At 41.6% G+C, this 15,270-nt stretch overlaps 2 protein-coding genes across 10 annotated transcripts in view; one reads left to right on the top strand and one right to left on the bottom strand.

The window, feature by feature from the left end:
- Acin1 (apoptotic chromatin condensation inducer 1) overlaps positions 1-13,421 on the bottom strand; it is a 45,116-nt gene extending 31,695 nt beyond the window's left edge. For 4 of the 7 annotated variants that reach the window (XM_034497928.3, XM_034497930.3, XM_034497929.3 and 1 more), the window contains exons 1-4: positions 13,101-13,421; positions 11,596-11,661; positions 5,890-6,001; positions 5,398-5,517 (exon numbers count right to left, since the gene is read on the bottom strand). In XM_034497928.3, the coding sequence (XP_034353819.1) occupies positions 5,398-5,517; positions 5,890-6,001; positions 11,596-11,661; positions 13,101-13,412 (610 nt within the window). In that variant the 5' untranslated portion in view covers positions 13,413-13,421. Of the gene's footprint in view, positions 1-5,397; positions 5,518-5,889; positions 6,002-11,595; positions 11,662-12,514; positions 12,780-13,100 lie in introns of those variants that run through there. The other 3 variants (XM_076931015.1, XM_034497933.3, XM_076931016.1) reach the window with 3 other exon arrangements.
- LOC117704998 (uncharacterized protein C14orf119 homolog) overlaps positions 13,147-15,270 on the top strand; it is a 33,916-nt gene continuing 31,792 nt past the window's right edge. For 2 of the 3 annotated variants that reach the window (XR_004606408.2, XM_076931017.1), the window contains exons 1-2: positions 13,147-13,285; positions 13,668-13,752. The gene's annotated coding sequence lies outside the window, so the exon portion shown is untranslated. Of the gene's footprint in view, positions 13,286-13,591; positions 13,753-15,270 lie in introns of those variants that run through there. The other variant, XM_034497936.3, reaches the window with a different exon arrangement.

Genomic DNA, 15,270 nt, shown 5'->3' with positions numbered 1-15,270 from the left:
CTTGTCATCTCTCTCCCTTTTTTTCTTTTTTTTTTTTCCCAGTGTTTAGCTCTGTACTAAGCTACATCACCAGCCCTGTTCCACCTCTCCATCTTTTTTTTTTTAATTGTTGAAAATTAGATGTTATGGCCAGCCTGGTCTAGAGAACAAGTTCCAGGCCAGCTAGAAATTATGTTTTATTTATCGTGTGTATGTTTGTTTAAGTATGTGGGAATGCATATGCCACTACATGTGTGGAGGTCAGAGGACAACCTTTGAAGGTTCTTTCCTTCAAGTTTGGTAAGACCTATTTTTACCCACTGAGCCTACTCACCCCTCACTCCCTCATCTCATCACCATCACTGAGACAGGGTCTCTCTACAGGTCCTGGCTGTTCTGGAACTCAATGCAGATCATGCTGGCCTTAAACCATACTGCCCCTGCCTCCCAAGTACTGGCAGTAAAGGTGCGAGCCCTCACTCAAGCTTTATTTTTTTACTATTGGGTCTCGATAAACTGCCAAGTTGTCCAAACTCAGAATCCCCCTGCCTCACCCTCCTGAGTAACTGGAATTGAACACATGCAGCACTCTATGACTTCTTCAATCCCTGCTCTCACTGACTTCTCACCTCTTCTTCTATCAATTATAATCACAGGTTAAGTCCTGCTGAGGATCTAAAACACCAGAACTGGCTACTTTTTCAAAACCTTTGTTTTTGAAACCTATTCTATTTAAGGATACACTGTTCATTTTCATTTCAAATTACATTTAGAATGGAGAAGACTTGTGTTTGTGTGCGCGTCCCTATGCACCAGAGGACAAACTTTGGGTGTTTGAGTGCCATCTACCTTGATTTTCAAGTAAGGATCACTAACTAGCCAGGAGCTTGCTAAGCAGGCTAGTCTGGTTGGCTGGCAAGCCTCAGGGATACCAGTCCATAGTGCTGGGATCACAAATACACCACTGCATCCAGCTTTTCTTTCTTTTCTTTTTGGCATGAGTTCTGGGGCCCACACTCGGATTCTCAAAAGCACTTTATTGACCAACTACTGCCTCCTAGTCCCCAGAAGAACTTCCTCAAAACCCACAAGTCTTTACCCTATGAAAACTTTCAAGAGTTCCCTACTTACCTTGAAAATGTTTACAATTCTTATTTACTGGTTTGGCACTTGAAGCCTTCTCTAATATTATTTCAATCTACCTTTTGAATTGTTTTCTAAGTATTCTTGAAAATTAATAACTACTCTGTAGATATTAGTCTAAGTCTACTATGACTCCTTTAAAAATATTACAGGGGCTGGAGACATGGCTCAACTGTTAAGAGTACTTGCTGCTTTTCCAGAGGACCTGAGTTTGGCTCCCAGCATGCAGCATGCACGCTGGGAAGCTCACATACCTTTGAGCTCCAGAATGACACCCCCCACCCCCATGGCTTCTACTGATTTCTAATGATCATCTCAAATCTATACCTCTGCCATGAGGCTTTCTCTAATTACTGCAGTTGTGAGATAGCTCACTTTTTGAAAAAATTTAACTTTATGTACATAAATATTTTTGCCTGTATATGTGTCTATGTACTATTTCTGTGCCTAATGCCCATGGAAACCTGAAGAGGGTGTCAGATCCTTTGGAACTAGAGATATATATGGTTGTTAATTGCCTTGTGGATGTTGGGAATCAAAGCCAGATTCTCTGGTCTCTCACTCTGATGATATAATAGTGTATAACTAAAATACTAGCACTTGAGAAGCAAGGAAGATAGACCTCAAGACTGAGGTTAACCTGGGGCTACAGAGCAAAATATCCCAGCATGGTGATGAATGCCTTTAATCTTAGCACTCAGAAGGCAGAGGCAGGTGGTTCTCTGTGACTGTGAACCCAGACCGGTACACAGCAAGTTCTATGACAACAGAGAGACCTTGTCTCAAAAAAAAAAAAAAACCAAAAACGAAATAAAACAAAAGGCAGACAACATCGCTCAGTAGATAAACACACCAACCTGTCAAGCTGAATTCAATCCCTGGGACCCATGTGATAGGAGAGCAAACTTATGTTGCTGTCTGACCTCCACATGTGAGTCTTGCTTGGCATTGGTGTATCCAAACACACACACACACACACACACACACACACACACACACACACACACTAAATAAATAAATGCAATTTAAAAAATCTATGGTAGAAGGCTAAAGAGATGGCTCAGTGGTCAAGCGCATGTGCCACACTTCCTGAGGACCCTAGTTTGGTTCCCAGCATCCATGTTAGGTGGCTCAAACACCTGTAATTCCAGCTCCAGGGATCCAATGCACTCCTGTGAACAGACCCACACAGATACACACAATTAAAAATAAAAAATAAAAATCTTAAAACAATCCTACAGTATGTGCCATCATTTGTGTCACATACTTACTATCTACCATTTTTAAAGTTTTATTTATTCTTTTCACCAACAGACATAACAAGATATGTCTATAGCAGAAGTTGAATACATATTCTCATGGCACTTACTTGAGAATGATAATTCATTCCTAATAGAGCACCCTCTTTCCTCCTGGCTTTCTGATCTGGGATAGCAGAGCCGTAGGGCAGAGTGGGCCAAGGGAACGCCCCACTCTTTCCCTATCTGGAGAAAAGAATGGTCTCTGAAGAGCTCCTCAATCATTCCAGAGTTGTCAGTGTGAACTTTTAAATCCAGGGGGGGCTGGCAACATACACACCCCATAAAAAGAATTGTCTGTAGCCAGCTAGATGGCTGAAGAAGATAAAGAAAGGCACTAAGACTAAGCGTGATGACCTGAGCTCAATTCCAGGAGCCACACCGTAGAAGGAGAGAACTGTCCAGACAGCCATACATGTTCTGGGGCATGCATGTTCTCTTTCTACAACCCCCACGCGCCCTGCCCCTGAAACAAACAAATGTAGTAAGGGGAGGTGTGCTGGAGAGATGGCTCAGTTGTTAGGAGCACTGGCTGCTCTTCCAGAGGAAGTGAGCTCAATTCCTGGCACCCATATGGTGGCTCACAACTGTCTGTAACTTCAGTGTGAGGGGGTCAGACAACTTTTGGCCTTATGGACACAAGGCACACAGGTATTACACACACACATACATAAAGGCAAAACACCCAGACACATAGAATTCCAAAGGGACAGAGCACCTGCCTAACATGTGCAAGGCTCTGGGTTTAATCCATACAGAAAGGGAAAAACACACTTATTATCAACAGAATTTTCAGTTAGGGCTGGAGTGCTTACTCATCATGCAGTAAGCCTTGGGTTTGATCTCTAGCACTGAATAAAGTAGGATGTGATGGAGCATACCACAATTTACAAATTGGGAAGCTGAGCTGAGGCAGGAGGACCAGTAGTTTAAGGCAATTTCTGGTTACTTAGTGAACTGGAAACCAGACTAGACTACAAGAGACTCTGTCTCAAAAAAAAAAAAAAAAAAAAAAAAAAGGTGGCGACAGCTCAGTGGTCACTTACTGCTCTTGCAGAGGATCCAGGTTCAGTTCCTAACACCCATATGTCACATGTCAGTTCACACATACCTATAACTCCAATTCCAGGGCATCTAGCATCCTCTTGTAAGTCCCCGTAGGCACTGGACATATATGTAATGCATATCCATATACAAAGGCGAACACTACTCATACAAACAAATAAAAATAAATAATAAAATGATTTTCAAAAATTTCCCTCAGAGACTCAGACTAGGATCAAGAAATACAGACATTAACTAAGATTTTAAAATTAGCCTCAAAAGTCCTTCATTTTCTTTTAACCTCACATAAAATTTCTCTCTCTCTCTCCAATAAATATCTCCAAAAAATTTACCTTTTCTAGGAATTCCATGCTAATCAAATGAACTAAAAACACATATATTCTAAAAGTATCAAATATGGAGGGACTGTCATTTCTGATAACCACTAAGAGTATTAACTGAAAATATTTGTTCATTTACACATTGCCTTTCTACATCGACCTAATGTCCACTATCACACATATACAATGCCTTGAAAACCTTCATTTTGGCTGGGTGAGTGGCACATGCTTTTAACTGCAACACTAAGGAGCCTGAGGCAGGCTGGGCAGTGGTGGCGCACGCCTTTAATTCCAGCACTTGGGAGGCAGAGGCAGGTGAATTTCTGAGTTCGAGGCCAGCCTGGTCTACAGAGTAGGTCCACGACAGCCAGGACTACACAGAGAAACCCTGTCTCGAAAAAAACCAAAAAAAAAAAAAAAAAAAAAGGCTGAGGCAGGTGGATCTCTGTGTTTAAGGAAAACCTAGTCTACATTAGTGTGTTTCAAAATAGCCAGGGCTGTATGTCCAGACCTGTGACAAACAAGCAAAATAAAATTAAAGTCTTTCCAAATGACAAAGGCTGTATTTATAGCCTTTTACATGAGATACTATGGAAAATTAAACACCTAATGTTTCTATAATATGAAAAAAATTAATCTTGATTGAACCAATTATATAGAGCTCTTTATGTTTACAAAAATTCTTTTTTTTTTTTAGATTTATTTATTTATTCCATGTATCTGAGTGCACTGTAGCTGTCTTCAGACACACCAGAAGAGCGTATCAGATCCCATTACAGATGGTTGTGAGCCACCATGTGGTTGCTGGGAATTGAACTCAGGACCTCTGGAAGAACAGTCAGTGCTCTTAACCACTGACCCATCTCTCCAGCCTACAAAATTCTTCATTGTCTTTAACAGTACTTAGCATAACTGTAATCATGTAATCATTTTATCAAGTGTTCAGTTATTTACTAAACTGTCAATTTCCTTATGACAGACATTTTTTTCAATAGTATATCCTGGGGTCTAGCACATACCTGGTATACACCAGGCATGTAGTAAAAATTTGTTGAGGAATGGAGAGATGGCTTGGCAGTTAAGAGCACTGGCTGCTATTGCAGAGGTCCTGAGTTCAATTTCCAGGACCCACATGGTGGCTCACAACTATCTATAGTGGGATCTTATGCCCTCTTCTGTCTGATACTCTCTTCTGGCATGCAGCCATACATGCAAATAGAGCACTCATATACATAAAACACGTTAAAAATAGTTGAATAATAAAACAGGTGTCAAATATGGGAGAGGTGGTGACTAGATGTATACATACAACAAGTAGATGAAATAAATCATGACTGTTGCTAAAGTCAGAGATACAGAGGCTGAAGAGGTATAGAGAAATCATATTGACTTGTAAGACACTGAGCAATTCACATGTTAGCAAAGCCACATTTCAAAGAGGACATACTTTCTCTAAAATCAGACACCAAATATCAGTTTTCGAGAATTCTCCTCAGACTTTCATGGAGACTTAGCATGAAAGGAGGCATCACTACCTCCCCCACCAGCTACGCAGGCTTGACAAACAGCGCAGTGGGGAGGGAGATACGTACGGGGTGAATGTGTGCTGAGTTCCAGCTCTGGTCTGTCCAGGCTGCTCTGAAAGTCAGGAGGCAGCAGGGAAGCCACTCCCTCAGGATGGGTCATCTCGTCCTCCGACTCAGCTGAAGCTTCTGCAAAGTACACATTGGGTCGGGGCAGGGAGGGAGTGAAGGGCTCAGCATGTGGAAATTCCACAGGAGTAAAGGATGGCAGGCACGGTTATAGACACAGAGATATATACTATGAAAAAGAAAGCCTCCCTGGAGCTAAGCTCTCCCTCATCTATAGGGTGCCATGACTTACTTCTACCTCCTCTTCTCAGACTCAAACTGATTATCTCTCTCCCTGACAAAGTTAAACTGTAACTCATCTGGCTTCACAAAATACGGAAAGCAAATGAGCAGCAGTCTCACCTGACCTCTTCCTGGAATTAGTTAAGACTCAGCTATTTGGTGACAGAAATTAAAACAAAGACCTTGTTAGAAGTGACACTTCGGGCTTACCTTCAAGTTCTGCAGCCTCCCGAGCTTCCCGTTCCAGACGCTGCCTAAGTAGCTCCTGCTGCTTTTCCAGATACTGCTTTATGAAACTGTTCTGGCTCATTTCCTCCCCAATCTGTATAGAGGGAATGGGATGACAGAGGCTAAGGAAGGGCAGCCACTAGGTGATTAGGAAGGTCTGAATGCAGGTAATGGATACTTGAGTCATGAAATAAGATGCAAAGCTTTTTTTTTTTTAGTTTTATCCCTGCCATAGATTTTTAGTTTTATATTTTGTTTTTGTCATTGATACATGCATAAAAATATACTTACACAGTCCAAGTATAAAATCCAATGTGAAGCTCCACAAAGTCAGAATGGCTATTCTAACCACAGAGAAGCTCATGGTGATGGCCATACTTTGGGTCTGGTTAATTTAGCCACATGTTTTTATTTGAAAGTTCTGTTGGGCGGTGGTGGCGCATGCCTTTAATCCTAGCACTTGGGAGGCAGAGGCAGGTGGATTTCTAAAGTTCGAGGCCAGCCTGGTCTACAGAGTGAGTTTCAGGACAGCCAGAGCTACACAGAGAAACCCCGTCTCGAAAAAACCAAAAAAGTTCTTTATAATAAAGTTTTTTTTTTTTTTAAATTAATGAAAGCTTTCTTTTTTATTTATGTGTATCAGGTGTTTTGGCTGCGTTTGTGTCTATGTATCACCTATGTAAAGTATTTGGTACTGAGAATCAAAACTGGGTCTTTTAGAAGAGCAGCCAGTATTCTTTAATTACTGAGCCATTGCTCCAGCTAACCCCCTTTGAAAGAAAAAGAATGCTTTAGAAATGCCTATCACAAATTTAAGTTTGATATGTTAAAATGTTTTAAAAATAATCCCGAGGGCTGGAGAGATGGGTCAGTGGTTAGGAGCACCAGATGCTCTTCTTCAGGACTTAGTTTAATTCTCAGCACCCACGTCGGCTCACAAAGGTCTGTAACTCCTCACACAGACACACATGCAGGCAAAACATCAATGCACATAAAATAAAAGTAAGTCATTAATAATTTTATTCCTGGGCTGGAGAGATGGTTCAGAGGTTAAGAGCACTGACTGCTTTCCCAGAGGTCCTGAGTTCAATTCCCAGCAACCATATGGCGGCTCACAACCATCTGTAATGGGATCCAATGTTCTCTTCTGTCTTGTCTAAAAAGAGCAACAGTGTACTCATATACATAAAATAAATATTTAAAAAAATAATTTTTCTCCTTTAAAAAATTTAAAATGAAGCTATGTGATGGTGGCACACACCTTTAATCCTAGCACTCAGGAGGTAGAGGCAGGCAGATCTCTGTGAGTTTGAGTCCAGTCTGGTCTACACAGAATGATTCAAGGATAGCCAAGGCTACACAAAGAAATCTTGTCTTGAAAAACCCAAAAATAGAATAAAATAAAATTAAAAATAACTATAAAACATGTAAATAAAAGCAACAAAGACAAATTACCTTATAAAGAAACATGAACTTAAACAATTTCTATAAACAATAAAATCTGAGTTTCTAAACATATAAGACTTTACTCTTTAGTTAGAGATTATAAAAAGAAAACCATCTAAAAAAGTATACCAAGGAAAGAGAAATTCCACAGAGCAAGTCTACTCCATGTATCTCGACCCAAGAAATACAATTCTTGGAAGGTTCTTTCTGTCTTTCTGTCTGTCTTTGTTTTTTAAGACTTTTCAAGATAGTTTCTCTGTGTAGCCTGGCTGTCCTGAAACTAGCTCTGTAGGCTGGACTGGCCTCAAACTCAGAGATCAACCTGCATCTGCATCTTGAGTGCCGGGAATAAAGACAGACACCACCACTGGTCAGCTAAAGGCCTTTTCTAAGTTGTTCCTATATTAAAGATCAGAATCAAGAGCACTGTGGCGAAAAGAGGAACTATATTAATATTTTATTCAAAATATTCAGTCCAAAGATTGATGTTACCCAAAAGATTGAAGTAACCCAAAGAATTAAGAATTTTAGGGATTATGTGTCTTTTGGAAAAGGTATCCCTACACAGTCCAGGCTGGCTATACAGTCCAGGCTGGCTTCAGACTTGTCCTCTTTTGGCATCAGCACCCTAGTTTGAGTAGTATAGGTATGTTACCATCACCCCCCACCTCCATGTGTGTGTGTGTGTGTGTGTGTGTGTGTGTGTGTATGTGTGCGCGCCTGTGCATGTGTATATGTATGTGTGTCATACCTAGCCCTGTACCAGTATACTATATCTTCAGGCTGAATTACGTCTTTTCATTTAAATGTTTTATTATTATTTACCTAAAAATAGTGTACTATTTTTCTCAAAATTGAGAAGAGTCAACACGGTGCATATCTTTAATCTCAGCACCAGAGAGGCAGAAGCAGGTAGATCTCTGAGTTCTGGGCCAGTCTGGGCTACACAGTTGAGTTCCAGACTATCCAGAGCTACATAGTGAGTTCCTGTCTCAAGAACAGATAAATGCTAGAGGGATGAATCAGCAGATAGAAGCAACTCTTGCCCTTGCAGAAGACCCAGATTTAGTTCCCAGAATCCACACAGTAGCTCACAACCATCTGTAACTCCAGTTCTAGGGTGTCTGACACTCTCTTCTGACCCTTGTGGGCACCGGGCACTGACATAGTGCACATGTATACATGCAGGTAAAACACTCATACAAACAATAAATAAATCTGAAACAAATTAAAAAAAAATAAAGTAAGTACATATGAGAAAAAAAAAAGTACTAGTTTCTTCAAAAGATCAAGCTCCACCAATCTAGGAAAATATTTTGTCATACATCTCAGAAGTTCAAGTGCAGGGATAGTGAGATGGCTCAGTGGTTAAGAGCACTGGCCACTCACTCTTACAGAGGACCTAGGTTTGAGTCCCAGTATGCAGTGGCTTACAATCATTTGTTAACTACAGTTCCAGGTATTCAATACCCGTTTCTGACCCAAGAGGACCAGGCATAAACATACTGCATATACACAATTGCAGGCATAACATTTATATGCATAAAATATAAATATAAAAAAGTATTTAAATACATGAAATCAAGAGACAAAGGAAAGGAATATACATTAATACTTGAGAAACTTGTAACTCTACTTCCATTAGAAAAATAAACAAAATAAACCACAGAAAGGGGTGTGCATATGGCTTATGCCTGCAATCACATCATCAGAGAGGCTGAGGCTAGAAAACTGTCATAAGTTTGAGTCCAGCCTGGGCTGCACGTTGTTCCTACCTCAAAGACTCCAAACCAACCAACCAATCAACCATTTTGTTTTTTGAGTAAAAAGAAACCTCTGGCATGACAGATGTTATGGCCCATGCCTTTAATCCTAGCACTAGATAGGCAGAGGCAGGAATTCCAGGGCAGTCAGAGCTATGCAGAGATTCTGTTTGAAAAATAACCAAAAAAATCTTTAAAAAGCAAGCCAGCCAGCCAGCACCCAGCCCAGGGTTAATCCTGTCTCCCTTTCTGCAGGGTGCACACATCATTCTTTGTCCTTCAGCTTCCTGTTCACAAACTCTCCTCCTTGAGTCCTTACATACCTATAGACCTTCAGAAATGAAGCCAATCCAATACTTCCTATGTTTTCTGTCATATCTCTAACAGGAAATACTTATTTCACTTACAGTAAGTCTCTTAGTACCCAATGGCCACAGATGAAATGTGGATTGTAAGTATGAGAACACAAGTGTTTTTGCTGCAAAACCTTTGTTAATACAAGTAAAACTTCAAAGTTTAAAATACAATCCAAAATATAATTGTGAAATGAGTATTTTAAGTAGTTTTTAAAATTGGCTTTTAAAGATTATTATTTTACATGCATGAATTTTTGTTTGTTTGTTTGTTTGTTTTTGGGGGTGGGGTGGGTTGATTTTTTGAGACAGGGTTTCTCTGTGTAGTCCTGGCTGTCCTGGAACTCACTCTGTAGACCAGGCTGGCCTCGAACTCAGAAATCCGCCTGTCTCTGCCTCCCAAGTGCTGGGATCAAAGGCATGTGCCACCACCGCCCAGCTATGAATGTTTTAACTGCATGGATATGTGTGTGCTTAGAGCAGAAGAGGATATAGGATCCCCTGGAACTGGAGTTATGGATGTCTGTGAGGCACCATGTGGTTGCTGGAAACGAAACCTGGGTCCTCTATAAAGAGCAACCTCTATAAAAACAACATGTATTCTTAACTACTGAGTCATCATCTCAGCTTCATTTGTGTGTGTATGTACATGTATCTGTGAATGCATGCATGTGTTTGTGTGCTCAGCCATGTTCTTGGAAACCAGGAGGGGGCATTGAATCCCTTGGAACTGGAGTTACAAGATGTTTGTTATACAGGTGCTGAGCTCTTGAGCTCTGGTTTGAATCATTGAGCAACAAGCACCCTTGACTACTGAGCTATCTCTCCAGCCCCTTAGGTAGCTTTTTAATGCTGTATAACCTCCCAAAGCTGACTAGGTGATGGGCCTTAGAGTTTAATGAGGTATTAGCAAGGGAACAGGAAAGCATATTTTCCAGTGTCCTGGGCCTACACATCAATGCATTTTCTTTTAAGTGTGTGACACATTAAATCAAGGGTTTAAAAGCTGAAAAGTGCCCTACAGGATGATGGTCTAGAAACTTGTATTTTAACTATACAGCGATGTCTTCAAAATAAAACATTTGTAGAAACCTGGGGGATAGAACACAAGCCCATTATACCAGCACTAGAGACGCTAGGCAGGGAGACTGCCCTGAGTCTGAAGACAGCATAGCTTATACTGTAAGTGCTAAGCCATCATGGCTATATAAATATACTCTGTTTCAACTCTACAACAACAAAGATGACAACAAAAACATTTATGCAGAAACTCTTACAAGAAAGTTTTTTTCCTAAGATACCCCTGCAGAGTAGTTATAAAACAATAAACTAAGTCAAACTACTTTTCCTGCTACAGGTAAAGAAACAAAGGCCTCCAAGTGTTTAAGTACCTTTGTCCTAAGTAATCAAAGTTTTAAGGATGTTTAAGAGTAACTATAGATAGTCAAGCAATTCGTCCTAGAAATAGGGGTTACTTATAAGGTATCAAATTCTTTAAAATAAATCTGTATCAAAAAAATTCTTGATGAGAAAAGAATTTTTGTTACATCTATTTTCAAAGACAACTTTCCCCTAAACCCATGGCAAATGACTTCAGATTCTTGTGGCACATTTAATCAGAGTCATAACTTTGATAGACTCCACTCCAAGAATTCAAAATTCACCCAGAGCTCCTTTGAAATTGAAATATATATATTTTATCTTTTTCTCTTTCTTTTTTTAAATTCCAGGTCTTTATGCAAAATTGAGGCTGATTAGAATTCAACTGTCTGAGGGCTGGAGAGATGGCTCAATGATTAAGAGCACTGGCTGCTTTTATAGAGGACCCAGGATCCATTCAGCACCCATATGGTGACTCACAGCTGTTTGTAACTCCAGTTCCAGAGGATTTGACATCCTCTTCTAGCCTCTGTGGGCACTCATTGGGAGGCAAATCACCCATACACATAAAATAAAAATAAACCTTAAAAAAGAAAAAAGACAGCAACTGTCTAGTATGAGATCACTTGCAATAAAAATAATTTAAGAAAATACTGCTTCTGATGCACATGGAAGACAACACCAAGCATTCCCATTTACTATTTTCTCCAAATAGCCCATTCTATCTAAACAAACCTTTTTCTTACCTGTGAATTTGGCTGGAATGCAGCATGGGGTGTTGAGTGTTTTTGTAAATTTTCTAGCATTAGAGCCTGGCATAGAGAAGAGCAAAAATCAGAAACCAGGAAGGGGAACAAAAAAAACAAACAAACAAAAAAAAAAAAAACAAAAAAACAAAAAAACAACAACAACCCAGGTCTCTACTCTCCACAACCTTTTCACTAAATTACTTACATATACACTTATGCTATATTCCTTTCACCTAGCCTGAAAGCCCTTATTAATACTGTTCTCTTTCATCTTCATAAATCTCTTAAAGGTAGCCATGGTTACTGCTCCCAAATGTAAAATACAGGCACACAAAGAATCAGTGACCTGGCTATGTCACAAAAATCAGCAAAAGTGACAGAATCAGAACCAGAATCCCTATTATTGTCTACAATTTTGACTAGGAGCCACTTCTAAATCTGGTAATACAGGCAAAAAATACTCTAAGTACTCAAAACAAGTTTCAAATCACATGAAACCAACACAAGGCTGTTAATTTGGATTTGACTATTATTTGATTTTTTCAGAACTAAAACTACTTAAGTGAACTTACACAATTTCCAGCAGTGTGACACCCAGACAAATCAAATGTATTAGAAATTTCACAGAGAAACTAACCACAGACCTTGTAACCTGTGGTCTGACCTAATCCACACCCACCCACAAACTGTCAGCTTCGGGATAAGCAACGGTCTGTCAACTCAAACCCTGAACTGACCGAGTCCCCATCTGTATTGTATTATGAGCCACGTACTCTAATCAACTCTAATTTACACTAGCCCATCTCCCCTTCCTTCCCTCCATTTACACCAAACCGATACACAGTATGTATACCTCACGACAATCTCATTCTCACTACTCAAACCGATACAAAATCCCCAGCCTAATTTGTCTCACCTCTCGCACCAATATTCACCAAATTCTTATCCAGACTGCTTCTCGATTCCCTATAAATTAGACACCCGTCTCTGACCAAGTCCTTCTATCAAGGTTTCCCTTCATTTAAGGTCTTATTTTAGTCAAGCGGACATTTTTACCCTATCCCAAATGTACTATTGCAGACACAAACACCAACCCCATCCGCCCAACTGTATCCCTAACTCGGACCCAGCCCTGCTCGCCCCCTTAAGGCCAGCCACACCGGTGGTTGTAGAGGGATTTAACTCCTTCTGCAGCGCATGCGCCGAAAACACAGACACAAACAAGGAGGGGGTGGGGGAAGAAGGAAGGAGCTTAAGACACTCCGGGAGAGTAGCGCGCACCCTCCCATTTTGGGCTCGCGCCGCTGCCGTTAAGGCGGGAACCGGCGTTATCTCTATTCCAGCGCCAGCTACACCAACCACCGTGCGCGTGGATCTGCAGGCTCGCGCTGGCGGCCTGAGAGAGCTCGCGCCGAGCCCGGACACTGCGCCTGCGCCGCGGCGGAGACTCGTCTCTACCGGGTCCGCTCCCCTCCGACACCTCGGCAACGCTGACTTCTCACCCCTTTGAGCCGCTTGACCAGGGCACTCTTCTGCCCGCTCTTGGCTAGGCCTCGCTGCTCCAGTGCGGCCTTCAGGTCGGTCACCCGCAGAGCCTGAAGAGGCTTCCCGTCCAGAGTCACCTCCTCCAGCTCCGCCATCTTGCGTGAGGTACTCGGGTCCGTCCCGACGGCTTCGGGCATCTTCGGTAATTTCCGCCAACGCCCTTCGAACGGACCGAATTGGCCCCGCCCACTGCCATAGTCTACCCCTCTATTACCGCTCAGAATTCCCCGGGTTCCTCCGGAACTGTTCGGTCGTTTCCGTCTCCACATCGGTACCAATCGGCTTTTTCCATCTGCCTAGCTGCTGGCCCCTCCCATTTTGCTTTCAGGGTCGTTTGTTTTCGTCTTGCCGAAGCTTTGACTCGAATCTATTCGGAAGCCCTCGAATCTGGCATACCCATAATCGGAGATATTCGGCTATCTCCGGACTTGGGGGCTGAGGCGCTGGGGCACTTGGGTAGTTGGGGCTGGTCCCGGGCCGGAAGTGCGTGGGTTACTGGGGTTGGCTCTGCTTACGGTTTTCAGGAAACATGGAAGAGACTCGGGGAGTTGGAGCAGGATCTGAAGGATTCTTGTGATTTCTGGGCGCCCTCCGAGGGAAAAAGGGGAGGTAAGAGCAAAGAAATTTCTCCTAGGCCAGATAAGACTTGGTGTCTGCAGGTTTTCTTTTGGGGAACCCTCCTCCTTCCTGGCGAAGTCTCTGTGGTCTATATCCCAGCCACTCGGTCTAAGGAATGCTTTGTCCTGTGGGGCTAAGGAATAAGAGATCTGCGGCTTCCAAACGTGGGAAAAAGTAGCATCGTGTCTTTGATCACAGACAGTGAATTTATTAATGATATTGAACTTAAGTTTACCATGGAAACCATGTAGCAAGACCCTGAGTTAAAAATTCCCTTTCTCTGAAAAAGAGAAGTTTTAGGAGAAACTTCTCCCTGTAGGGCCACTTTGAAACTGGCAGTCACCCTGAACCGGGACTTAGAACGGACGTTTAGAGATTCTTTTCTTTGTCAATACAAATCTTCCAACTTGGCGATGTAGGAACAGAAAGGTCATAGAGAGTTGAAGGTTTTCGTTGTTGGAGATACAAACTGTAGGACTAAAGCATTTTGGGATAAGTTGGTTTACACTTGCATCCATAATGCAAAATCAGTGACACTTGTGGTATAAACCATTAAGGAAAACTGTTCAGAGACCCATGTGCATCAATATCACACTTTTTAGGCTACCTAAGTCAAGAAAGCAAAGGCACTTTTTTCAGAACCTTGATAGTATGATGTGATACAGAATTTAATAAGGGGGTCATAGAACATAAAAATTTTTTGACAGATTTCAGAGGCTGTGCACACATTACACAGAAAGCTCTTGCATCATGTCACACACACACACACACACACACACACACACACACACACACACAGTGTGTGGAACAATTAGCATTTTGGTTGGGACCAGTTGCTTGTACCAAAGTTTAAAAAACTGTACACTTTAATTTTAGAGAGATAGAACAAGCAAGGAATGTGTTTTCTGTTGAGGTTTGTGATCAGTTCTTACTGTGTTACCCAGGCTGGCCTCAATTGCTTGTTTTTCCTTATTATTGGTTTGGTTTTTCAAGACAGGGTTTCTCTGTGTAGCCCTGTCTATTCTAAACTTCTGTAGAACAGGCTGGCTACGAACTAGAGATCTGCCTATGGGTGCCTCCCGAGTGCTGATATTAAGGGCATGGTCTACCACCATCTGGCTTGTTTTATTATTTTGTGTATATGTGTGTCTGTTTATGGGTATGTGCTTGTCTCAAGGAGTTCATAGTTCAGCTCAGGAGCTGAAGCTACAAGTGCTTTCAAGTCATTTGATGTGAGTGCTCTAGAGAGCAGAAAGTGAATTTAAATGCTGAACAATGGTCTTCCTAGCCCCTCAATTGGTTGCTTTTAAGATCATTTATAAGAAATAGGTGGGGGATATAGTTCAATTGGTAGAGTGCTTGTCTAGCGTGTCAGAAGCCCTAGGTTCTGGCTCCAGCATCACAGAAATGGTATGGTGGCATTTCGTAGTTCATGAAACTAGTATAGCCTAGGGTACAGGAGGTATAGGAGACTGACTATACAATCAGAAGGAATGTGGGGAGAGAGGC

This window comes from Arvicanthis niloticus, chromosome 3 (genome assembly GCF_011762505.2).
Source record: "Arvicanthis niloticus isolate mArvNil1 chromosome 3, mArvNil1.pat.X, whole genome shotgun sequence".
Taxonomy (NCBI): Eukaryota; Metazoa; Chordata; class Mammalia; order Rodentia; family Muridae; genus Arvicanthis; species Arvicanthis niloticus.
The sequence above is the reverse complement of the archived record's forward strand: the minus strand, read 5'-3'. Positions and strand labels throughout refer to the sequence as shown.